The following is a 23,409-nucleotide window of genomic DNA, read 5'->3' on the forward strand; positions in this document are numbered from 1 at the left end:
GGCTCTAATGGGGAATCTGCTTTTTGGCATTTCCCACTTCTAGAGGCTGCCTGCATTCCTGGGCTCCTGGCGTCACAACCCTCATTCTCTGCTTGCATCTTCCCATCTCATTCTCTGACTCTCTGACTCTGACTCTCCTGCCTCCATCTTAGAAGGACCCTTAAGATTACACTGGACCCACCGAGATAATCCAGGATAGTCATCTCATCTCAAAATCCTTAACTTAATCACACCTACAAAGTCCCTTTTGCCATATAAGATAATAACATATCCACAGGTTCTGGGAATTAGGACACGGACACCTTTGGGGGGCTATTTTGCAGCTCACCACACTATTTTTGGAGTCCTGTATTTATCTTAAAAAGACTGCTCTCACAGGTTGTTGAGTGCCTGTGGCTTTTCCAAGTGCAGGATGCAAGCTGCTGGTCTATCTACCATTCTCTGATCTGGAGGGTGGGTGGTCCCTTCTCACAGCTCCACTAGAAGGTGTCCCAGTGGGAAATCTATGTGGGGGCTCCAACCCCACATTTTCCCTTGGTACTACCCTAAATAGAAGTTCTTTTTGAGGGCTCCACCCCTGTAGCAGGCTTCTGCCTGGACACCCAGGCTTTTCCATACTGAAATCTAGGCAGAGGCTCCCAAGCCTCCTTCACTTTTGCATTCTGTGTGCCTGCAGGCTTAACACCAAGTGGAAGTCATCAAGGCTTAAGGCTTACATTCTCCCAAGTGACAGCTCAAGCTGTACCTGGGCCCCTTTGTGCCCTGGCTGGAGCTGAAACGGCCAGGATGCAGGGAGCAATGTCCCAAGCTATGTAGGACAGCAGGGCCCTGGGTCTGGCCCATGAAACGATTCTTTCCTCCTTAGCCTCTGGGCCTATGATGGGAGGGGCTGCCACAAAGTTCTCTGAAATGCCTTTGAGGCCTTTTCCCCATTGTTTTGGTTATCAGCAGTTGCCTCCCTTTTAGTTATGCAAATTTCTCTAGCAAATGGTTGCTCCACAAACTGCTTGAATTCCTCTCCTAGAAAAGCTTTTTCTTCCTCTGCCACATGGCCAGGCTGCAAATTTTCCAAATTTTTATGCTCTGCTTCCCTTTTAAATATAAATTCCAGCTGCTTGTACCTGTAATTCCAACACTTTGGGGGGCCAAGGCAGGTGGATCTCTTGAGTCTAGGAGTTTGAGACCAGACTGGGAAACATGGCAAAACCCTGTATCTACTAAAAACAAAAACAAAAAACGTTAGTGGGGTGTGGTGGTGCATGCCTGTATTCCCAACTAGTGGGCAGGCAAAGGCAGGAGAATTGCTTGAACTCAGGAGGCAGAGGTTGTAGTGAGCCAAGATCATGCCATTGCACTCCAGCCTGGGTGACAGAGTGAGACCCTGTCTCAAAAAAATTAATAAGGTTTATTAAAAAATGAATATAAATTCCACCTTTAAGTCATTTCTTTGCTCCTGCATTTGAGCATAGGCTGTTAGAAGCAGCCAGGTCATGTCTTGAATGCTTTTCTGCTTAGAAATTTCTTCAACCAGATACCCTAAATCAATCATCACACTTTAGTTCAAACTTCCAAAGACCCTTAGAGCATGGACACAATGTAGCCAAGCTCTTTGCTAAGGTGTAACATGCATGACATTTCCTCCAGTTCCCAATAAGTTTGCCATTTCCATCTAAGACCTCAGAAGCCTGGACTTCATTTTCCATATCACTGTCACCATTTTGGTCACAACCATTTAACCCATCTCTAAGAAGTTCCAAACTTTCCCTCATCTTCCTGTTTTCTGAGCCCTCCAAACTCTTCCAACCTTGGCCTGTTACCCAATTCTAAAGTTGCTCCCACATTTTCAGGTCTCCTTATAGCAATACCCCCTCCTGGTACCAATTTTCTCTATTAGTCTGTTCTTGCATTGCTATAAAGAATATACCTGAAACTAAGTAATCTATAAAGAAAAGAGGTTTAATTGGTGCATGGTTCTGCAGGCTATACAGGAAGCATGGCGCCAACATCAGCTCAGCTTCTTGGGAGGCCTCAGGAAGCTTACAATCATGGCAGAAAAGGGGGCGGACATGTCACATGGTGAAAGCAGGAGCAAGTGAGATGGAGGGGGAGGTACCACACACTTTCTAATGACCAGATTTCATGAGAACTCACCATCGTGAAGACAGCACCAAGCCATGAGGGATCCACCTCCCGCCATGACCCAAACACCTCTCACCAGGGCCCACCTCCAGCATTGGGGATTTCAATTCAACATGAGATTTGAGTGGGGACAGATATCCAAAATATATCACCTGCTGAGCCCTGCATACCCTGACAATCACTAGCTGTCCTTTTAAGGCTCATTTGTTATGATAACTTGTCAGAAGTTTTGTGGCTTCTGTCTTGGAAATGGTTATTGACCTTTGAATAAGGACAGTGCTTCATCTGAAGCCTCCTCCCAGCAGTGGAGCAAACTCACAAAGCAGTTGCCAATTTCCTGGAATGTAATGTTTCCTTCTCTCTTTGGCAGATATGCAGTGAGACAGGGGGATTACCTGGATATGCTACTGGCCAGCCTTTTCACCAGAGGCTGCAGCTGCTGCTCAGCATTTTCCTGTTTTCCTTTTTCTATTGTTTAAAAATCCTGTTGATACAAGCTCTTGATGTTAATGTGTCTCAGAATAAATACAACTGTGACATAGGCTTCACAATGTGTTTTGCTGATTTCATCATGTATTATCATTCTCATTTGCTATCACTTTCCTGAGACAGTATGTTCTTTCTGGCACTGTGGGAGTGTGATGTGCTGGGGGCAGGATAAGAGAGACACAAGATGTGATGTGATATGCAGGTGTCTGTGCACCTTCACCTCCATGCTCCACTTATGCTATTGGCCCTCTCAAGAAGATTTGCCTTTGGTGATGCAAGCTGACCCCCAAAATAGAGAATCAAAGTGAAGGCAGGCTGCTTTAGTTTAGTGGTTTGAATCAGTGAACCACCTCATAATTCCCAAAATGCATCCTCACTCACATCCAATGCAATGGGGCCTGAAAATCAAACCACACAAACTCTTGGAGCCGGTATCTCAGGTTGCTCTAAAAAATTCTTCAAGAATGAAATTCTTCATCAATGCTTAACCATGTGCTCTCTATATATTAAGGGTCAAAACGTTGACTGATTCAATCTCTCCAGTCTCTCAGTCAATGAGTAAAAGTGTATTGAAGGCCTCTTCTAAGTCAGAAATTTCATATCAGGGGCCAAAGAGAATATTCATCCCCACATTAATGGTCTCTCGAGTTTGCCTCTCCCCTGGTGCTCCAGGCCTTCAGTGAGGCTGAGAGAGGAGCTTTCTCTGTAACTAGTCAGGTATCTCTGACCTGTCCTTCCTTCTAGGGTCCTTATGCTCCATATCCCCATCTTCCTGGCAGGAACTCCAGATATTGAGAAAGATACTAGAGTGGGATAGAAAGAACACGAAAGACTCAGCCAGCAGTGGAAGATTAAGTCTTTCTAGCTGTGACCTTGCTCAGGCCACCTGGTCACTGCAGACTTCACTTCTTTGTTCCCATGACTTGCCATCTGAGGGTACTTTCAGTGCTAAGACTCAGTGAATACAAAGGTGTGGCAACCTGAATCTCTGGTTCCTTAAAGTAGAGTCTCCCAGTTTCTTCTTTCCAACATAAAACATGGACTTCAGGGGTATTGTCAATGGTTTAATTGGTGCCAAGCAGAATGTCACACAGAAACTGCTTTTACGGAGAATAGGGGGCAAGCCACAGAGAGAAATTTTCTCTGCATTTAAAATACACATACCCTGTACTAAAAATAGCTTATTCTTTGTAAAATCCTCACAATAACCCTAGGAATTAGGCACTGACTAGGAGTTTCACAGTGAAGAACCTGGGGTTCAAGGAAGTTCCTCAAGGCAAATGAGAAAGGATGGAGGCCAAATTTGAATTTCAGTTCATCACACTCTGGGAACCCTCAGACTATTGTGCTGTCTCCATTTAAAGCACCCTCAGCCCCTACCCAGAACTTGGAAAGGTAAATGGGAAGAGTTTGAAATTAGCAGACTGATGACTTGGCTGGATGTGGTGGCTTATGCCTCTAGTCTCAGCTACTCAGGAGGCTGAAGTAGGAGGATCACTAGAGTCCAGGAGGTCGAGGCTGCAGTGAGCTATGATCATGCCACTGCACTCCAGCCTGGGCAACAGAATGAAACCCTGTCTCTAAAAAAAAGAGAAAGATGACAGACACTTTTTTTTTTTTGATGTGGTCTCACTTTGTTGCCCAGGCTAGTCTCGAACTCCTGGGCTCAAGAGATCCTCCCACCTCACCCTCCACAGGCATGAGCCACCATGACTTTCTTTTTCTTTTTCCTTAATTGAAGCTCTGCATTCTAATTTTGGTTCTTATGTTACTTCTGTGATCCTCTGCCAATTATCTTTCTTCCCATCTGTAAACTGAGGGAATGGCTTCTAAGGTGCCTTTTAGGCCAACTTCTAGGATTCTAGGAAAACCATCTAAATATCTACCTGTTGAATCCATTGAATCTGGCATTCTTTTTTGTTGTTGTTGTTGTTTTTTGAGATGGAGTCTTGCTCTGTCACCCAAGCTGGAGTGCAGTGGTGCAGTCTCTGCTCACAGCCAACCTCCACCTCCCAGGTTCAAGCAGTTCTCTTGCCTCAGGCTCCCAAGTAGCTGGGATTACAGGTGTGCACTACCGCGCCTGACTAATTATTGTAATTTTAGTAGAGACAGGGTTTCACCATGTTGGCTAGGCTAGTCTGAAACTCCTTTTGGTGATCCACCCGCTTTGGCCTCCCAAAGTGCTGGGATTACAGGTGGGAGCCACCGCGCCCAGCCGAATCTGGCATTCTTTACAAAGACCAGTCCATAAACAAATAAAAGAGCTGGCATGTGATGATGCAGCTCTCAGGGCTATAACCTGAAATCCACTTCACATCCTTCATAGACCAGTTACCTGTCAGCAGAGGCTCAGAAGTTAGCTCTAATACCTGCTTCCAATTCAACAAGCCCCAAAACTGTCTTTAGGAGTATTTTCTAAGTACTATATGCTTGCAAGCACCTAAATGCTTTTCTGTTTATTTTCCTTGGGGCTTTTGATGAAAGCAATCTTTTGTCAGATATCTGACAGTTTTTCTATCAGATTAGCCTTGCAAGTTTTCATGTGTCTCATATCCTCTCTTAAACAGATGTTAACTGTTCCTCCACCCTTTCCCCAGCCCCATCAATGGTGTCTGGGTCCTGATTGAGAATAGATGACCAAACCTCACTTCCTGCCCATTTGCCGTGCACCCACAAGGCATTGTCTACAGTAGCTGCATGCAGAACTGCTAGAGTAGAGGACTGAAATGATTTTGCAGTTAAAAAAACATGGGAGGAAAGCTCTGGGCTGTCAAAGGAATGCCGCCTCTTTACTGATGTTATGGAAAAAGCAGAGTCAGGCCTGGCTCCACAGCTGAGCTCTGCACAAGGTTTTGCCTCTTGGCTCTTGATCCTCTTAGCAACCAGGCTGCAAGCACAAGAAGCCTCTTTCTCATTCACACAGCAACATCTGCAAGCTTTCAGTCATTCAAGATGCTGCAGCCCTGGGGAAATCTCGGGTGTTTCCCACTTTAGTATAGGCAATAACTAACTGTAATCTGAGCTCCATTCTGTTGCTTCTCCACTGTGCAGTGATTAATAAGAGCACGGACTCAAGAGCCAGACTACTTTGCTTCCAATCTCAGTTAATAATGACCAGTTCTGTGGCCTTGGGGAAGTTATTCAAATTCTCTATGCCTCAGTTCCAACATCTGCAAAGTAAGGGTTAATGGCACTATCTACCTCATTGGGTTAAGTATTAAATTTAGATATATAAAAATACAATATCTTGCATGTCAGATGTACTGTTTGCTAATATTATATGGATTGACGATCATTAAGAAATAGGGGGCCTACTTCAGCATAAGGAGAATGAGACAACCTCTAATCTTTTTGAAACTTCACTTCCTCTCCTTATACATGGGGTACTTTCTTCAGTATGAATTTCTTCAATTGTCCCTTACACCTGTTTGTCCTTCACCTGCGTATTCCCAGCCGAACCCAGAGCAGGCAGTCCATCAAAATCTATTGAATACTAAAGGCACAAAGACCTCTACTGATCTGCCATTCTTGACTTCAGACACCAAAGGAGGCTTTTTTTTGTTTTTTTTTTAAATACAGATACGGTCTCACTTTGTCCCTGATGGCTGAAGTGGCTTGTTCATAGCTCACTGCTGCCTTGAAATCCTGGGCTCAGTGGATCCTCCTGCCTCAGCCTCCCTGGTAGCTGGGATTACAGGCACGTGTCACTGTGCCTGGCTAATTTTTTGATTTTTTTGTAGAGATGAGGTCTCACCATGTTGCCCAGGCTAGTCTTCACTCTCGGGCTCAAGCCATCTGCCCACTATGGCCTCGCGAAGTGCTGGGATTACAGACTTCGCCTAAAGGAGACTTCTAACGCTGGATTACTCTGAAACCTCTACAGAAATTTTAGTAAATGCTTTGATAGCTTAAGGTAGTAATATAAAGTTGCCAAATTTTTACGTTCTTCTCACAACATTTTGAGACATGACTTTCTGACTCATTCAGGTGAGCAAGACCATGCCCGGCTAATTTTTTAATTTTTTTGTAAACGGGGCTATGTTGTCCAAGCTGGTCTCGAACTCTTGGGCTCAAGCAAACCTCCTGCCTTGGCCTCTCAAAGTGCTGGGATTATGAGGCATAGTATTTGACATCATATTGCATATTGGTGTTACGAATGTGTACACACAATGAGATTTAAAATTATTCCAATTATAACTTAAATGTGCTCATCCTAGCACTGCTTATGAGTTATGAAATTAAAATGAACCGGATTTTGAAAGGTTGTGCTCAATATTGGGCCAGATTGTTTCTAACTTGCAGGCTATTCGATAGTCAATAGGCCACACTTCCCTCCAGACATCAAACGTTGGCCTGAAGCTTGGTGAAATGGTATAGGGTGTCATTCCTTCCACAATTTGGAAATTGTCTCTGGGGCTCATTCTGATTAGAAAATGAATATAAAGCTGTCACCTATTCATTCTAGAGTTTGGAGCATTCTAAAAGTAATGTACACATTTGTCATTTCATGACGGCATAGAGTATCTTCAATGTAGTTGTACACGAGTCCTTCCATTTCTGAGCCTTGATTAAATCTGAGCAATGCTGACACTGTTATTTAGGAAATCTGGCATTACACAAAAGAAGTCTCCAAACTGAGAGCTCAAAAGATATAGTTGTTTGGTAAAGATGCCTCATTTGATACATTTGAATGTTACATGTTACGTTGTAAACATCAAGTAACACCACAAACATTTTAAAAAAGGAAGTTTATTGGTCTTTAAATGGCTCAAATTGCAAATCAACAAATCGGGTAGTGGCATCAGCCTAAGACACGTGATGCATCTTTGTCAGTTGGCTTCATAGCACCTTAGTACCCAGGAGAGGAAAGGTCTCAAAGCAAAGTCACAATGTTAGTGGTTAGGACCCCTGGTTAAATAAGACTGTAATGAGTACACATGGAGATTGCTGGGCCCGCTGGCCAGTGTTACATTGGTAACTTGAATTCCGCACGTGGCATAGCCTATGAGAAATACGAAATGAAAGATGTACATCTCAAACCCTTTAAGGACAAATATTTAACATGAGAAGCTGGATGTAAATATCTAAAGAGTGAGTTCCTAAAAAGCCTATTTTTAACTTTACGTACACACCTGTTACCTGGAATGCCTGAGCACATCTTTGACCTGTTCAAATTAGGACTGAGGAAAAAGAAAAAAATACTTTGTTGAATCAACTGTCCTAGCCCCACTGCAAAGAGGAAAAAAAAAATCTGACAGTGGCATATTTCCCACTGAAATTATGTCCCCAAGTAGCATGCTAGAATTCTTCCAGCAGGTACACCACACAATGGTGACACAGCCTAATGTGTGGTCAGTGTGTGCCACACGTTTTCTGCACTATACCCAGGTTTGATGGCTTGATGTTAACTTCTGAAAATGTAGCTACAGTGTTCTTCATTATAAACATAAACAGAAAAGAATTACTCCTAATAATTCCTGTATCAAACTGTAACTTCATGAGTATAAATTTAGAAATGAACAGATGGCAAGCATGAATATTTTCCCAAAGTGTTCTAGTGCAAAATGCATTAGCACTACTGACATTTTCTTCCTCTGCCCTGCTCCCAGATTAAAAACTTAACACTTACATGCTCACCACTAGCAGAAAGGGATTTCCAGGGACCAGCATCTCAGAGAAAAGGAGGGTTCATTCAAACATAACTGGTGCTGAATCCTCGCAGTTGAAAATTATCTTGCAAGTATATGCTGGCCCTTCATTTAAAATGAACTTGCAGTTTATTAAAAGTGATCAAAGAGCTCTGGAATCTTATTTTCAAGAACCAGAGTATGGCACACATTTTAAATTTGGACAGACTCCTAGCAGACAGTTACTTCTCAAGAATTATCTATACAAAAGCTGTACTCCATGCTGGGCATCTATTTTCTCACCAGGACACATGGGGCAGTGGACCCCTGGTGTCAGTAAGAACACACCCAGAATGATATAACCGGATATTTTTCAGTTTCTAAATTAAGGCATATTCAAAAAATTCCATGTACAAGTTTACACCACTTTTCTAAGTTACTCACCAGGTAATTAAAGCAGATTCACAGATGAATTACTCTCAGTTTAACTATATGCAACAACCATGCCAATAACTTTTCTTCTAAATTTTGCATAATAATGGTTAAAAAAAGTGGTACAGTTTAACTATCATGTTCACAATTGTCATTTTTCAAGGCAGTAGAAGACCAAGACATTTTAAAATGATATAAAATTTAAGCTTTATAATAAACACCAGAGGAAGTCGCCTTTCCTCCCACTCCCCACCCCCATCTCACCTCTTCAATTTCAAGAAAGACTGCCCGAGAAACACAAGCTTACACGCTACATTCAGGACCATGATAAACGTAGGCAATTATGAAATAAGTTGAACTTTGCTTCTTGGTGAAGCCACATTAATTTCTTTTTAAAGTAAATTTGACTTTCATTGCAGTTCCAATTCATGCTTTTAGTGATATACAACAATTTCCAAAATGTTAAAGTAATTTCAGTCAATTAAGCCTTCAATGGCAATGCTTATAAATTATATTTATTAGTATGGTCAAGATAAGAAAGGAGTTTGGGCTTTAATTATAAAATGCAGCATCTTTCTCTGATTCTCTTGGCTAAACTTTTCCTCTTCTTTTTTCCATTCTTTTCTTTGCTGTCTTCCATCTTTCTCGCTCGAATTTCTCTCATTAAATCAAAAAATACCTAGAAAGAAAAAAAATAGGATAAATAAAGCAAACAGATATATGAACTTACTACTTCTCCAAATCACAGCAGTAAACTTTGGGGGTAACACAAGTATAAATATTTAAGAGCTCTTGTTTGGGAGTACAGAGTGGAAAGCATAAAACTAAAGCCTGATTTTCCTAGTATCTTGAAAAAAGGAGGAAACTAGGAAGTTTTCTGAATTACACTTTATGGTAAAAATGTTCATATGTAATAAAACCTGATCTTTCTGTTCCAGTTTTTGAGACAAAAGTCTAAAAAGTGCTATAAGGTGATGACAGACCCAAAGATAAAACTCAATGGATTATATTTAAGTACTTTATAATCAATAAATGTATTTTATTAATTTATATTTAATAATATATGCTTAAATTTATATTTAATAATTTGATTATATTTCATAACTTGGTTTCCTCAGCTCCATTTTTAGAAATGAAGCTGAGGAAGATGGGTGTATGCTTTATCATCTTGATACCAGACACTATGAAACAACTTTGTCTGTTACTCTGTATTTGAGAATTTATCAGTTTTTGTCCGATGTCTAGGAACCGGTAAATAATGAGATATTAGCATAGTAACTAAGAAAATTACGAGTATAACAATTCAAAGTTAAATTTCAATAAGAAATTCCTATGTTCTGTAACATAGAAGGGTCTGGAAGGCTACACACTTACACTCCCACTCCCACTCCACATAAACGGCTGAGAGTATATGATAAAAGGAGGAATAACTTTTATGATCACTTTTGAATTCTGGATTTAAAAAATGTTTTTACTTATAGAATTTAAAAACTCAGTATGACTAAAGATAAGCAAGAAATACGAAAGCAACAATGAGTGCTGTGAGTAAGAAGTGTGTGTATGTCATGACTGATGTGGCCTTTCCTAACGCGTCTGAAAAAAGCAAGGCACAGAATAGCAGATGGAGCGCTACCTGTGTGTGTGTGTAGGGCAGGAGTATACATGTATTTGTTCGCCCTTGCACAAAGAACAATGAAATAATAAACCAAACCCTAATAATCAATTTTATTTTCAAGAAGGGAGGAGGGTACAAGGAAGAGTGAGGCATCTCTGAGTATATCTTGTTATAGAATTTCTACTTTAGAGACATACGTGTTTTACATATTCAAAAATAAAATTAGGCCAGGTGTGGTAACTCACAGCTGTAATCTCAGCACTCTGGGAGGCCGAGGCGGGCAGATCACCTGAGGTCAGGAGTTCTAGACTACCCTGGCCAACACGGTGAAACCCCGTCTCTACAAAAAATACAAAAATTAGCTGGGTGTGGTGGCAGGCACTTGTAATGCAGCTACTGGGGAGGCTGAGGCACAAGAATTGCTTGAACCCAGGAGGTGGAGGTTGCACTGAGCCAAGATTGTGCCACTGCACTCCAGCCTGGGTGACAGAGCGAGACTCAGTCTCAAAAATAAAAATAAAATAAATAAATAAATAAAACAAAATATCAAATCCTAAAAATTGAAAATCAAATTAAAATAAATTAAGACTGGCTGGGCGTGGTGGCTCATGCCTGTAGTCCCAGCACTTTGGGAGGCTGAGGTGGGCGGATCACCTGAGGTCAGGAGTTCAAGACCAGCCTGGCCAACATAGAGAAACCCCATCTCTACTAAAAATACAAAAATTAGCCAGGTGTGGTGGCGTATGCCTGTAATCCCAGCTACTCGAGAGGCTGAGGCAGATCACTTGAATTCAGGAGGCGGAGGTTGTGGCGAGCTGAGATCGTGCCACTGAACTCCAGCCTGGGCAACAGAGTGAGACTCCATTTCAAAAAACAAACAAACAAAAAGACACAAACAAGTAAGACTGACTAGAGGAATTATTTCAAAGGTCTGTAAGACATAGCATAGAAAGTATCTATTTTAGAATAGATGCTAAGGATAAAAATAGAAACAAAATTCCAACAAAACAAAACAAAGACAAATCTTAAACTTTTTTTTTTTTTTTTGAGAGAGTCTCTGTTGCCCAGGCTGGAGTGCGATGGCGCAATCTCAGCTCACTGCAACCTCTGCCTCCTGGGTTCAAGAGATTCTCCTGCCTCAGCCTCCCAAGTAGCTGGGATTACAGACATGCACCACCATGTCTGGCTAATTTTTGTATTTTTAGTAGAGATGGGGTTTTGCCATGTTGGCCAGGCTGGTCTCCAACTCCTCACCTCAGGTGATCTACCTGTCTCAGCCTCCGAATGTGCTGGGATTACAGACGTGAGCCACAACACCCAGCCAAACTTCATTTTGTAGTTTGTTTGTGACAGCAATGTTGCTCTTTTGGAACTATTTTATTAATGCAAGGGAGGAATTATGTTAATATAATTTAGGAACCAAGATCTTCAGTGTAAGAGAAAAGATACAAGTACAAAATCAAAGATGTAAACATTTGTAATGTTAAATTTGAATTGGAAATAACAACATGATCACATTTTTTTTTTTCTTTTAATAATACCTATTTCCTAGAACTATTCACTGAAAAATGACAACACAATAGCAACAAGCAAATTATGTAACTATGCTGTGGCTGCTAAATATCATTCCTCCTAAACAGAACCTGAGTTCCTTAGATGAATGGCTGATTCCTGATCTGCAGCAAGAAGCATAAAATTTAAGTCAGAAAGCAAGGAAGCTATCAAAGATAAATGGGCTGAGTCAAATGGACATAGGACCAACATGAAGGAACATAAACGGTTAAAAGGAAAAAAGCATAAAACACACACACACACACACACACACACACAAAGTATGCAACAGAACAGAACACAATGATGACATAAAAGCCATGAGTTTTTGCCCCCACTAGTTGAGATTCTATTTCCCCAGAGACTAGGAATTTCAGAAGACCTCTGTTTCAAGTCTCTGGCTAACTAGCTAGGACAGGAGGTCTCGATTCTAACTAAATGTAATTATTGGAATATTCCCAGTATTGCTTTCTAATGCAGATAAATCACTATGAAAAGGAAACTAGATGAAGGTTTAATTTCTGATTTTATTTTCAATTGAATTTTGTCTGTTTAATTGACACATATTCACAGAGTACACAGTGATGTTTTGATACATATAACGTACAATGACTAAGACCAGGGTAATTAGCATATCCATCATCTCAATCATTTATTATTTGTGTTGGGAACATTCAATATCCTCCTTTCAGGTATTTGAAACTATACATTATTGTTAAGTATAGTCATCTACAATAGTATAGTACACCAGAGCTCATTCCTCATATCTAGCTGTAATTCTGTATAATTTAACAAATCTCTACCTATCCCTCCCATTCCAGCCTCTAGTATTCTCTGTTCTATTTTTTACTTCTATGAGATCAATTTTTTCTAAGCTTTTACATATGAATGAGAACATGCAGTGTTTAACTGCCTGTTCCTGGCTTATTTCACTTAATTGTCTCCAGTTCTATCCATATTGCCATGAATGACAGGATTTCATCCTTTTCAATGATTGAATAGTACTCTATAGTGTATATATATCACATTTTCTTTATCCATTCATCTGTTGTTGGCACTTGGGTTGGTTCCGTATCTTGGCTATTGTGAACAGTGCTGTAACAAACAAATGTCATTAATAGGAAAATGGCTGAATTATGGAAAAGTCTAACCATGGAATACTTTGTGGTTTTAAAAAGAATATGGATACATCTATATGCAGTGACATGGAAGAGCTGTAAGATTTGTCATAAAATTTAAAAAGCACACCACAGAAATATGCTCTATATATACAGATACAAAATATATTACGTGCGTGTATATATATATATATACACAAATCCTATTAATACAGGGAGAAAAAACAAGCAAACGCAAACTTTCCCTTAGAGATATGTATGCCTGCTTTTAACGTCTGGAAAGACACACCCGTATTAGCACTGGTTACTGAAAGGGAGGGGAAAGGAGTGAACTATGGGAGAAAAGTGACTCATTTTTCCTCCTTATGTTTCTATATTATGAATTTTTCTTTATATAAGCATGTATCCATGTATTACTTGTACAATGAAAAAACCCAAATATGATATTTTCCAAAAAATACAGTGTATTTCTACCAAAATTCTTCCCTCAACATAAAACTGATTCTCCTGACATAATAAATCACGCTGCCCCTTTGGACATCTGTTAATATTTGCTCAACTTCTCTCTATTCTGCCAAAATATTCCTTAAAATCAAGAGCAACCTTGGAGTCATGAATTAAGAACCAGAGCATTTAGCTAGAAGGATACTAACAAGGTCATTGAATGAATCCAATGAGTACACAAGTAGGATTGCCCAGATGTTCCTCTAGCCTTGGAGTGATTCCTCTGTGACAAGCATGGCTTCCTGAGACATGCCATGCCCCAGCTCTGGTGGCTATGACACTTTTTCATGAATAGATTTAAAATCTGCATCTTTGAAACTTCCACCTAATGGTCTATTTGGACTCCAGATGAGGATAACACATGAGCCAATGATCTTATGGAGAGCTAGCATTTGTTCTGTGACAAAGCATGACACTTCACAATTTAATAAAAGGAAATTAACACTTGCTATTCCTGAAAATTTGTGATCAGGCTTCTAGTAGTGGATGACATAAGAAATGGGAGATACACTAGCTATTCCAACCATTGTTTTGTTTTGTTTTTGAGATAGGGTCTCACTCCATTACCCAGGCTGGAGGGTAGTGGTTATGATCTCGGCTCACTGCAGCCTCCACCTCCCAGGCTCAAGCAATCCTCCTGTCTCAGCCTCCCGAGTAACTGTGACTACAGACATTCGCCACCACACCTGGCTAGGTTTTCTATTTTTTGTAGAGATAGGCTTTTGCCATGTTGCCCAGGCTGGTCTCGAACTCCTGGGCTCAAGTAATCTGCCTGCCTTGGCCTACCAGAGTGCAGGGATTATAGGCGTGGGCCACTGCACCTGGGCCCCAACCATTGTTTTGAGTAAAATATTGAAGAAAGAATGTGAGCATGTGAGCACCAGAGTTGGCCAGACCCAGAAGCCACAGATGCCACCACGAACCCTGTGACCTTGAGCCAGTTATGTAATCTCCCCACACCGCAGATTCCTTGTCTAAAAAGTGAGCATCAGAAGAGTATCTATGCCTCACACAATTAAGGATTAAATGGTTGGTACTTACCACAGTGCCTGGCTCTTACAAACACAAACAAATATTAGCCTTTCTGATTATTAGATTATTTCCTCAGGAAAACAACCACGAACACAAGTATAACCTAATTCCAGAAACTGAATAGTTGCTGCAAATGACTTTTACGTAGCCACTGAGGTACTTTATCTGGTAGCCACTCTGCAGGATGTAGCAGTACATGAAATTATAGTCTTCAGTATGGATTTGCACCTCACCTTACAAGCAGCCTTGTTTAATGTAATTCTGTTTTGGACAGGTGACCACCGACTACAGACTGTATTAACTGAAACTGGCCACAGCAATGTTTCCTATGTGCTTTTCCAGAATCCTGCCACTTTTCATCAAGAGCTGAAGTCTATTCTCCTTCCTTCTCAACCTAGGTGAGACTTTGTGACTACCTCCAACCTGCAGAATGAGGTAGAAATAATGCTGCATAACTTCAGAGACTATGTCATAAAAGGCCATATGGTTTCTGCCTGGTTCTTATTCTCTTGTGACACTTGCCCTTGGAGACTCTGCCCACTGTGCTGTGAGGAAGCCTAAACTAGCACACATGGAAAAGGCCACATGGAGGAGCCAACCTGGAGAGGAATTGAGGCATCCTTGGATAACGGCCAGTATCATCTGGCTGAGCCAGATATGTGCGAACAAGCCTTCAGAACCTAAGTTTAGGTATTTCCAGTGCCTAGACTTGAAGTTTTCAGCTGAGGCAGCAGACACTGTAGAGCAGAGCCAAGCCATTTCCACTGTGCCCTGTTCAAATTCTTGGCCACAGAATTTATGAACAGAATAAACGACTGTTTTACTCATAAAGGTTCTGGGGTGTACTTTGTTATACAGCCACAGTAACTAAAACGGCCTTATACCTTTATTTTATTTTTTATTTTTTGAAAAAGTAATACAGTCGTACCTCAGTATCTATGGGGGATTGGTTCCAGGATGCCTGTGGATCCCAAAACCTGTACCTACTCAAGTCCCGCAGCTGGCCCTGCAGAACCCATGGATACAAAAAGCCAGCCCTCCACATATGCAGGTTTCACATCCTGCTGTATTCTCTGTCTGCATTTAGTTGTGGATGCAGAGCCCACCGACATGGAGGCAGACTGCATCTGTGAAAAAAAATCTGCACAGCTCAAATCTGTGTTGTTTGAGGGCCAAGTGTCCATGAACATGGCAAAAAGTTCACAAGGGTATTTACAGTGAAAAGAGCATAAACTGTGGCTTAATTCTCTGGAGGCAACCACAGGTACCAGAGTCTTACGTATCCTTATGACGTGTACATAGATAATGTGTATGTATGTGTGTTTAAAACACATGGCAGCAAGCTACAGACACCACTCTGTACTTTGTTTCACTTACTTTATAATTGAAGATCATTTGATATCAGCACATTTAGTTCTATCCTCATTTCTTTTTAATGGTTGGGCAAAACTCCATTATTTAAACCAGTCCATTATTGAACACTTGGATATTTCCAGTCTTTTGCTTCTAAAAATAATGCTTCACTGACTACCACTGAACATACATGTATACGTGAGTGCATAATTTGTTCTGTATAATACATTTTTAGCACTTAAATTGTTGGGTCATAATTCTGATGGGTATCACAAAACTGCCCTTCCAACAACATATGAGAGGTTCCTGTTTTTCTATACTGTTGCCAACAGTATATTCTATTCTCAACCTCTTTGCTTTTTTTCTCCCAAAGTGACGGGCAAAAAAAGGACATTCCACTATATTTTTAAGTTGTACTTCCCTTTTTATAAGTGAGACCGAGCCTCTTTTCCAGTTTAAAGGCCATTTGTGTTTCCTTTCTACGACATGCCTGTTGCTGTTTTTGGGCCATTTTCCCTAGGTTTTTGTCCTGTAAGAGCTGTGCTAATGCAGACACCATACTTCCCAGGGCCTCTGATGCCAAAAGATGATCATCACAAAGACTGTTACAATATAGCTTTCTATCTTGGACTGCCAGTGTCTGCATCTCTTCCCCACTCCCCTTAGGTTCAAATAGTTTTTATAGTGTGTTCTACAACCTACTCGAAACATCGATTAGAAAAGTATATATATGCTATGAGAATGTTCAACGTTGCCTTTTAAAACCTCAAACACCCTCAATCTTAAAATATATTTTCATTAGTACTTTAAAAATATTTGCCATACAAATTGTCTCTTGAAATCTATAATTTTCTAATGACTTAGAAATGTCAGGCACAGGCTGGGCATTTTACATATGTGATTTCATTTCATCTTTACAATAATCCTGTGAAGCAGGTATTCTTGTTCCCATTTCCAAACGGAAGCTAACTGAAATACCCAAGCCCTAGTTACTGTGTTCAGAAACCATGGTTCCCAGGAAACTATGATAGGGCATGCTATGGACTGAATGCTTGTGTCACCCCAAAATTCATATACTGAAACCCGAATTCCTTATGTGATGGCAATAAGAGATGGGGCTTTTGGGTGGTAATTACGTCACTAGGGTAGGGTTTTCATAACGGAATTAGTATCCTAAGAAGAATCAGGAGAGCTATCTCTCTCTCTCTGTCATGTGAGGATACAGCAGGAAGGTATAAGGAAATCCAGCAAATCAGGAAGAAAGCCCTCTCCAGAATCATATTGTCTAAGACCTTGATCTTGGACTCGCCAGCCTCCAGAACTGTGAGAAATAACTTTGTTATTTAAGCAAAATACACATACACACACACATACACACACACACTTGCCCTAGTCCTAACCTTAGAAAAAATTAGTATCCTGAATATAAATCTGTAGTACTCACTTTGTACAGATATCTTAGACCTAAAGGAATCTGACAACGTCTTAAAAAGTTAATAAGCTTAAGACAGCAATGACACTGTCTTAAGACCTACAGCAAAATAAAAGAACAAATCTCAAACTTTTTTTTTAACCTAGTACTTTCTGGATCAGGGTTATAAATCTACAAGAACATGCAGCACTTGCTAGAAGTGTAAATTCTCATGCCCCATTCCAGACCAAATGAATCCAAATCTCTAGGGGTAAGACCCAAGAATGTGTGTTTATCAAGATTTACAGGCAGTTCTTTTGCCTATTAGAGCTTGAGAGGCACACTATAGAGCCTAGATACTTGCAGGCTGAAGAAAGACCCCACTTGGAGGCCTTTAAGATTCTGTGCTACCTCAGCCCAGTGAGCAGTCTTTCTAGATACTGGAGCTGGTCTAGGGCAGTGAGATGAAATGTACTTGCGAGTGTTCCACATCTGGTCTTCAGGAAGGGCCACTCTGAACAAAGCGAGAAGACAAGAAAGGAGGGCAGAGGGTTTCCCTTCCTTTCTTTCTCTTTCAGGAGAAAACAAAGGTTGAGGGTAGGGAGTGGAGAGTGGCAGGAGAGACTTTAAAATGCTCTTATCTGGGGGCTTCTTCGTCTTGGGAGGTACCCTTATTTTTAAGAACTTAGGTGGGGTTGGGTAGACATCAGGTCAGAGGTAAGAACGGTTTAGTGCTGGAATCTTGGGACTCACACGATTCCTTCTAAATTATCCAAAGACTCAACAGGATAAGGGGGAAAAAAAAGTCAGGAATGCCATCAGTGCTTTAAAAAAAAAAAGAAAGTACATTTAGCTGCAGTCTCTCATGTTTTAATGTCTCTTGGGAAGCTAAGGACAAGGTGAACTAAAATTCCTAACATGTATCTGAGCACTCAAGGATGATAAAAATCAACAAGCATTAAATCTCTATTTGAAAGTTTCATAGACTCTCCAGACAAAATGGAGCCAAGTTAAAGCAAACCAACCTATTTTAACGTGATGCAGTAGTAAAGAGAGTCACGTGTTACCTTGTCAACATTAGCTCGTGTTTTAGCAGATGTTTCCACGTAGTTAACATTCCACTGCTCAGCTCTGTTTTTTGCCTCTTCTACAGAAACCTGCCTTTTATCTTCTAAATCTGATTTGTTACCAACCAGTAGAAATGGAACATTCTCATCTTCTTTTACTCTTAAAATCTGCTCCCTGGATAAGATAAAATGAAAAAGAAATATTAACATTATAAGGATAGTACAGAAAGTTCTTGTTTACCCCATACCTAGATTTCCCTAATGTTAACATCTTCTACTACTGTGGTACACAAATCACATTTAATGAACCAATATTGATACAGTATTAGCAACTAAGGTCCAACCGTTATTCAAATGTGCTTGCTTTTGGCCTGACATCCTTTTTCTGTTCCAGGATCCCATCCAGGTGGCCACATGACATTTAGTTTCATCATGTCTCTTTAGCCTCGAGTTGGCCATGGTAGTTCTCAGACTTTCCTTGTTTTTGATGACCTTAATAGTTTTGAGGACTGCTGGCTGGCAGTTTGTAGAATGTCTCTCAATTGGGATTTGTCAGATGTTTTCCTCATGATTAAAGTAGGGTTAGTGGTTCTTGGGAGGAAGATTTAGAAAGTGCTATTCTTATTGCATCATATCAAGGGTCCCACCAATTGTTTTTTAAAACCCAAATGTGCCAGAAATTACTGGAAGTCAGACCTTGAGCATACATTTTGCATTGAGAGGTAAGTTATCCACTGTGAAAGCGTCATCAATTTTAAAGTACCATGGTTCTGCTCTTCCTAGTCATGTAAGTCTGAGCAAAGTGCAAAGTACTTCTTACCTCAGTTTCCTCATCTATAAAATGGAGCTAACAATTATTATACCTTCCTTATAAAGTTGCTGTGAGGGTTAAATGTGAAGTGCTTAAAACTGCATGGAACAGAGTAAATATTCAAAAAATGTTAGCTCATTATTAATCTACTGGAAGAAATGTTTTCTTATAAAATCAACAAACAAAAGGAAATCTGAAAGACTTAGGTTCACTAATTTGCTACCTTAAAAATGCCTCTCCTTTGAAATTATTAAGAGCTGTTGAAGCTATAGAACGTAAGTAAAGTCAGCCCTCTGTATCCACAGACTCAACTAACTGCAAATAAAAAATATCTTTTAAAACCCCAAAAACAGCCAGGTGCAGTGGCTCATACCTGTAAACCCAGCACTTTGGGAGGCTGAGGCAGGAGGATTGCTTGAGGCTAGGAGTTCAGTACCAGCCCAGGCAACATAGTGAGACCCCATATCTATAAAAAATAGAAAAAAAAATTGGCTAGGTGTAGTAGTGTGCACCTGTAGTCCTAGCTACTCAGGAAGATCGCTTGAGCCCAAGAGTTCAAGGCTGCATTGAGCCATGATTACATCACTGTACTCTAGCCTGGATGACAGAGTAAGACCCTGTCTCAAAAAAAACCAAAAACCAAAAAAAATGCCACAATAAAAAGTAAAACAAAATTTAAAATGCAGAATAACAACTATTTACATAGCAATTACACTGTATTAGCTATTAAAAGTAATCTAGAGATGACTTAAGGTACATGGGAGGATGTGCATAGGCTGTCTGCAAATACTACACCATTTTATAGAAGGGACTTGAATATCCATGAATGTCGGTATCCATAAGGAGTCCTAGAACCAATCCCTGCCCCGCCCTGATACTGAGGGACGACTGTATTTTAGAATAAGAGACAATGAGAAAATTAAAGGGATATTAGAATGGCAAATCAGCAAAGTACACTTGGTTTTGCAGACTTTTTTTTTTTTTTTTTTTGAGACAGGGTCTTACTCTGTCACCCAGGCTGGAGTGCAGTGGCATGATCACGGCTCACTGCAGCCTCAACCTCCTGGGCTCAAGCAATTCTCTCACCTCAACTTCCCGAGTAGCACACCTATACTATAGGCACGCACCACCACACCCAGCTAATTTTTTTCCTTTTTTTGTAGAGACGGGGTTTCACCATGTTGTCCAGACTGGTCTTGAACTCCTGAGATCAAGTGATCTGCCTGCCTCAGCCTCTCAAAGTGCTGGGATTACTGCTGTGAGCCACTGTACCTGGCTGCAGGCATTTTATAGTGATGCTTGAAAAACCGGGAAAAATCTTCTTCTTGCCTTATTTTCAGATTATTCTATTCTGTGCTTCTTAGACAATGTTTCCTAAATACCACCACCACACTACTACCACCAACATTTTACTCAGCGCTCACAATGTGCCAAACACTGCTTTCAGGACTTATGTACATTTTCTCATTTAATCCTTACCTAAACCTATATAGTTAGTATCATTAGTATTCTTGTCCTACAGATGCGGAAACTGATGCACACAGAAATTACGTTAACTTGCTCAGAGACACACTTAAGTAGAACCAGGACTGAGAAATCCAACTCCAGAGCACACAATGAGCTTATATAGTAGATACCAAGAGAATACGAAGGCAGACCTCCTGGATTTTAACTCTATGCTATTCCTGACTGTACAACCTGGGGCAAGCCACTTAACCTCCCTGCATTTCTGTTTCTTCATTTATAAATTTGGATGTCACTTTTTAAAAAAAAGTCAAATTTAAGACATCACTAGTTCTCAATCTTATTTTATGGACTCTAAGAAAAACTGCTAGCAATTATAACTGTATGGTGCCATATCATAAGACATAGCCCTGAGAGATGTTAAAATGTACATCTTATAATCTATGAAATCCAGTAGTATCTATCTCACAGTGTTGTTTGAGAAACTAGTTTATATATGTGAATGCTTAGAACAGTCTGGCTTCTGGTAAGTGTTGCATGAGTATGAGGTAGTGTTACTATTATTATTACTTCATTCACTTGATTACTCATGGTGTAGCAAACATTCTAACACATTCAACACTCAAAGGAAGTTCTTTGGACCTGAACTCTCAGTTCTTCTAATGTGAATAGACTATAGGCCGCACAGACTATGGGCCACAGAGAAAGTAAACTCCATTCTTCACTGATTTGTATTTGTCTTAAACATCCTTTTAGAAAATAAACTGTCAAACAAGCACGGTATCTGGCTGATGCAGGCTAAGATGTACAGCACTACACAGTGCTATGATGCTTCCTACCACTCACATGATTTCTTGCAAAAACCTTCACCATGATTACTATTAAATATATGCGGTACTTGTGAAGGGCATTTTGGCCAATCACAATCTTTTTCTAGGGCGTGCTGTGACTTTCTTAACCAGTTTCCTTTGTGAATGAGGGCCTGAATGCTGTTCCTTTTTTTTTTTTTTTTTAAATTATACTTTAAGTTGTAGGGTACATGTGCACAACGTGCAGGTTTGTTACATAGGTACACATGTGCCATGTTGGTTTGCTGCACCCATCAACTCGTCATTTACATTAGGTATTTCTCCTAATGCTATCCCTGCCCCAGTCCCCCACCCCACGACAGGCCCCAGTGTGTGATGTTCCCTGCCCTGTGTCCAAGTGTTCTCACTGTTCAATTCCCACCTATGAGTGAAAATATGCAGTGTTTGGTTTTCTGTCCTTGTGATAGTTTGCTGAGAATGATGGTTTCCAGCTTCATCCATGTCCCTACGAAGGACATGAACTCATCCTTTTTTATGGCTGCATAGTATTCCATGGTGTACATGTGCCACATTTTCTTAATTCAGTCTATCATTGATGGACATTTGGGTCGATTCCAAGTCTCTGCTATTGTGAGTAGTGCCGCAATAAACATACATGTGCATGTGTCTTCACAGCAGCATGATTTATAATCCTTTGGGTATATACCCAGTAATGGGATCGCTGGGTCAAATGGTATTTCTATTCTAGATCCTTGAGGAATCGCCACACTGTCTTCCACAATGGTTAAACTAATTTACACTCTCACCAACAGTGTAATAGCATTCCTATTTCTCCACATCCTCTCCAACATCTGTTGTTTCCTGACTTTCTAATGATCACCACTGAATGAAGCTGTTAACAACAACTAACCTGCCACTCAGTCTCACCACCTGGAAGGTGAGACTGACTCAGGTGTTTGTAACTCTAGCACCTCTGGTCATATGTGTGTACATACAGTCATTAATTTATTTCTTAATAAATACCTACTAAGCTACTCTGAGTCAGGTGCTGCAGGGAAACCAATACTGAAAAACTATAATGTGACTGATGCTGGTAGAAACACGGCTGTAGAAAACCTGGACCTACTGGGTTCCGAGGTGAGAAGATGTTATTTTTTTAGAGTTAATAGATTGGTTTTATTAGCAACTTTGCTGGATGTCAGAGAAAAGTAATTCTATGGTATAAACTTCATATACATTTTGCTTAATATAATACTCCCTTTAAATACAGTTTTAGAGGCTATTACAGAATTTCAGAATAGGGAAGTACAGTCTGGTCCAACTTCATTTTTGACATAGGAAAGTAAAAACAAAAAGGTAAGGGTTTTTGAATCAAGACAAATGTTTACTAAACATGTACTTACTATAGATTATATGCTAGCAACTATGTCATATATAGGTACTGGGGATACTGAGACAGGAAAGGAATGGGTGTTAAGTGTGATACCGGAGCTGTAGCAAGGACACTGCATATACAGACGAGGAAGCAATGGATTTTGTGGATCATAGAGATGACCAGAAAGGCTAAAGGGAGGAGCTGATATTTATGCTACTCTTTTATTTATTTATGCTACTCTTGCAGTTTAGACCACGTGGGGTGCCTACTGTAACCATTCAGACCTTTTCAAAAAAGCCTTTCATATTGTTGGTGAGTCACTAGGGTCATTTTTATTTATGGCAGGGGCATTGGAGGTATGCCCTAAGAGTAATGAATCATCCTTATTTTCTGTAATAGTAATAGCCCAAGATTCTTGCATGAAAATACCTTATTCTCTTGAGATATCACTTTGACTTTGGTGACTATGGTGATAACATTTATTCCATTACTTAGAACAAGACTTGCTATATTATAAGCACTCAAATATCTGCTGAATGAATAAGCACTGGCATTTATATAACTTTCAACATGTCTCCCACAATTACAAGCTACCAGAGTCTGCCATCCTTT

General features: G+C 40.3%; 1 protein-coding gene across 6 annotated transcripts in view; it reads right to left on the reverse strand.

Annotated features, from left to right (window-relative positions):
• Positions 1-7,361: 7,361 nt before the first annotated feature.
• Positions 7,362-23,409, reverse strand: part of RALA (RAS like proto-oncogene A) — an 83,453-nt gene continuing 67,405 nt past the window's right edge. For all 6 annotated transcript variants that reach the window (XM_054495614.2, XM_054495615.2, XM_063667376.1 and 3 more), the window contains 2 exons: positions 18,339-18,513; positions 7,362-9,366 (listed from right to left, as the gene is read on the reverse strand). In XM_054495614.2, coding sequence (XP_054351589.1) covers positions 9,244-9,366; positions 18,339-18,513 — 298 coding nt within the window. In that variant the 3' untranslated portion in view covers positions 7,362-9,243. The remainder of the gene's footprint in view (positions 9,367-18,338; positions 18,514-23,409) is intronic.

Source organism: Pongo pygmaeus, chromosome 6 (assembly GCF_028885625.2).
Source record: "Pongo pygmaeus isolate AG05252 chromosome 6, NHGRI_mPonPyg2-v2.0_pri, whole genome shotgun sequence".
NCBI classification, from domain to species: Eukaryota; Metazoa; Chordata; class Mammalia; order Primates; family Hominidae; genus Pongo; species Pongo pygmaeus.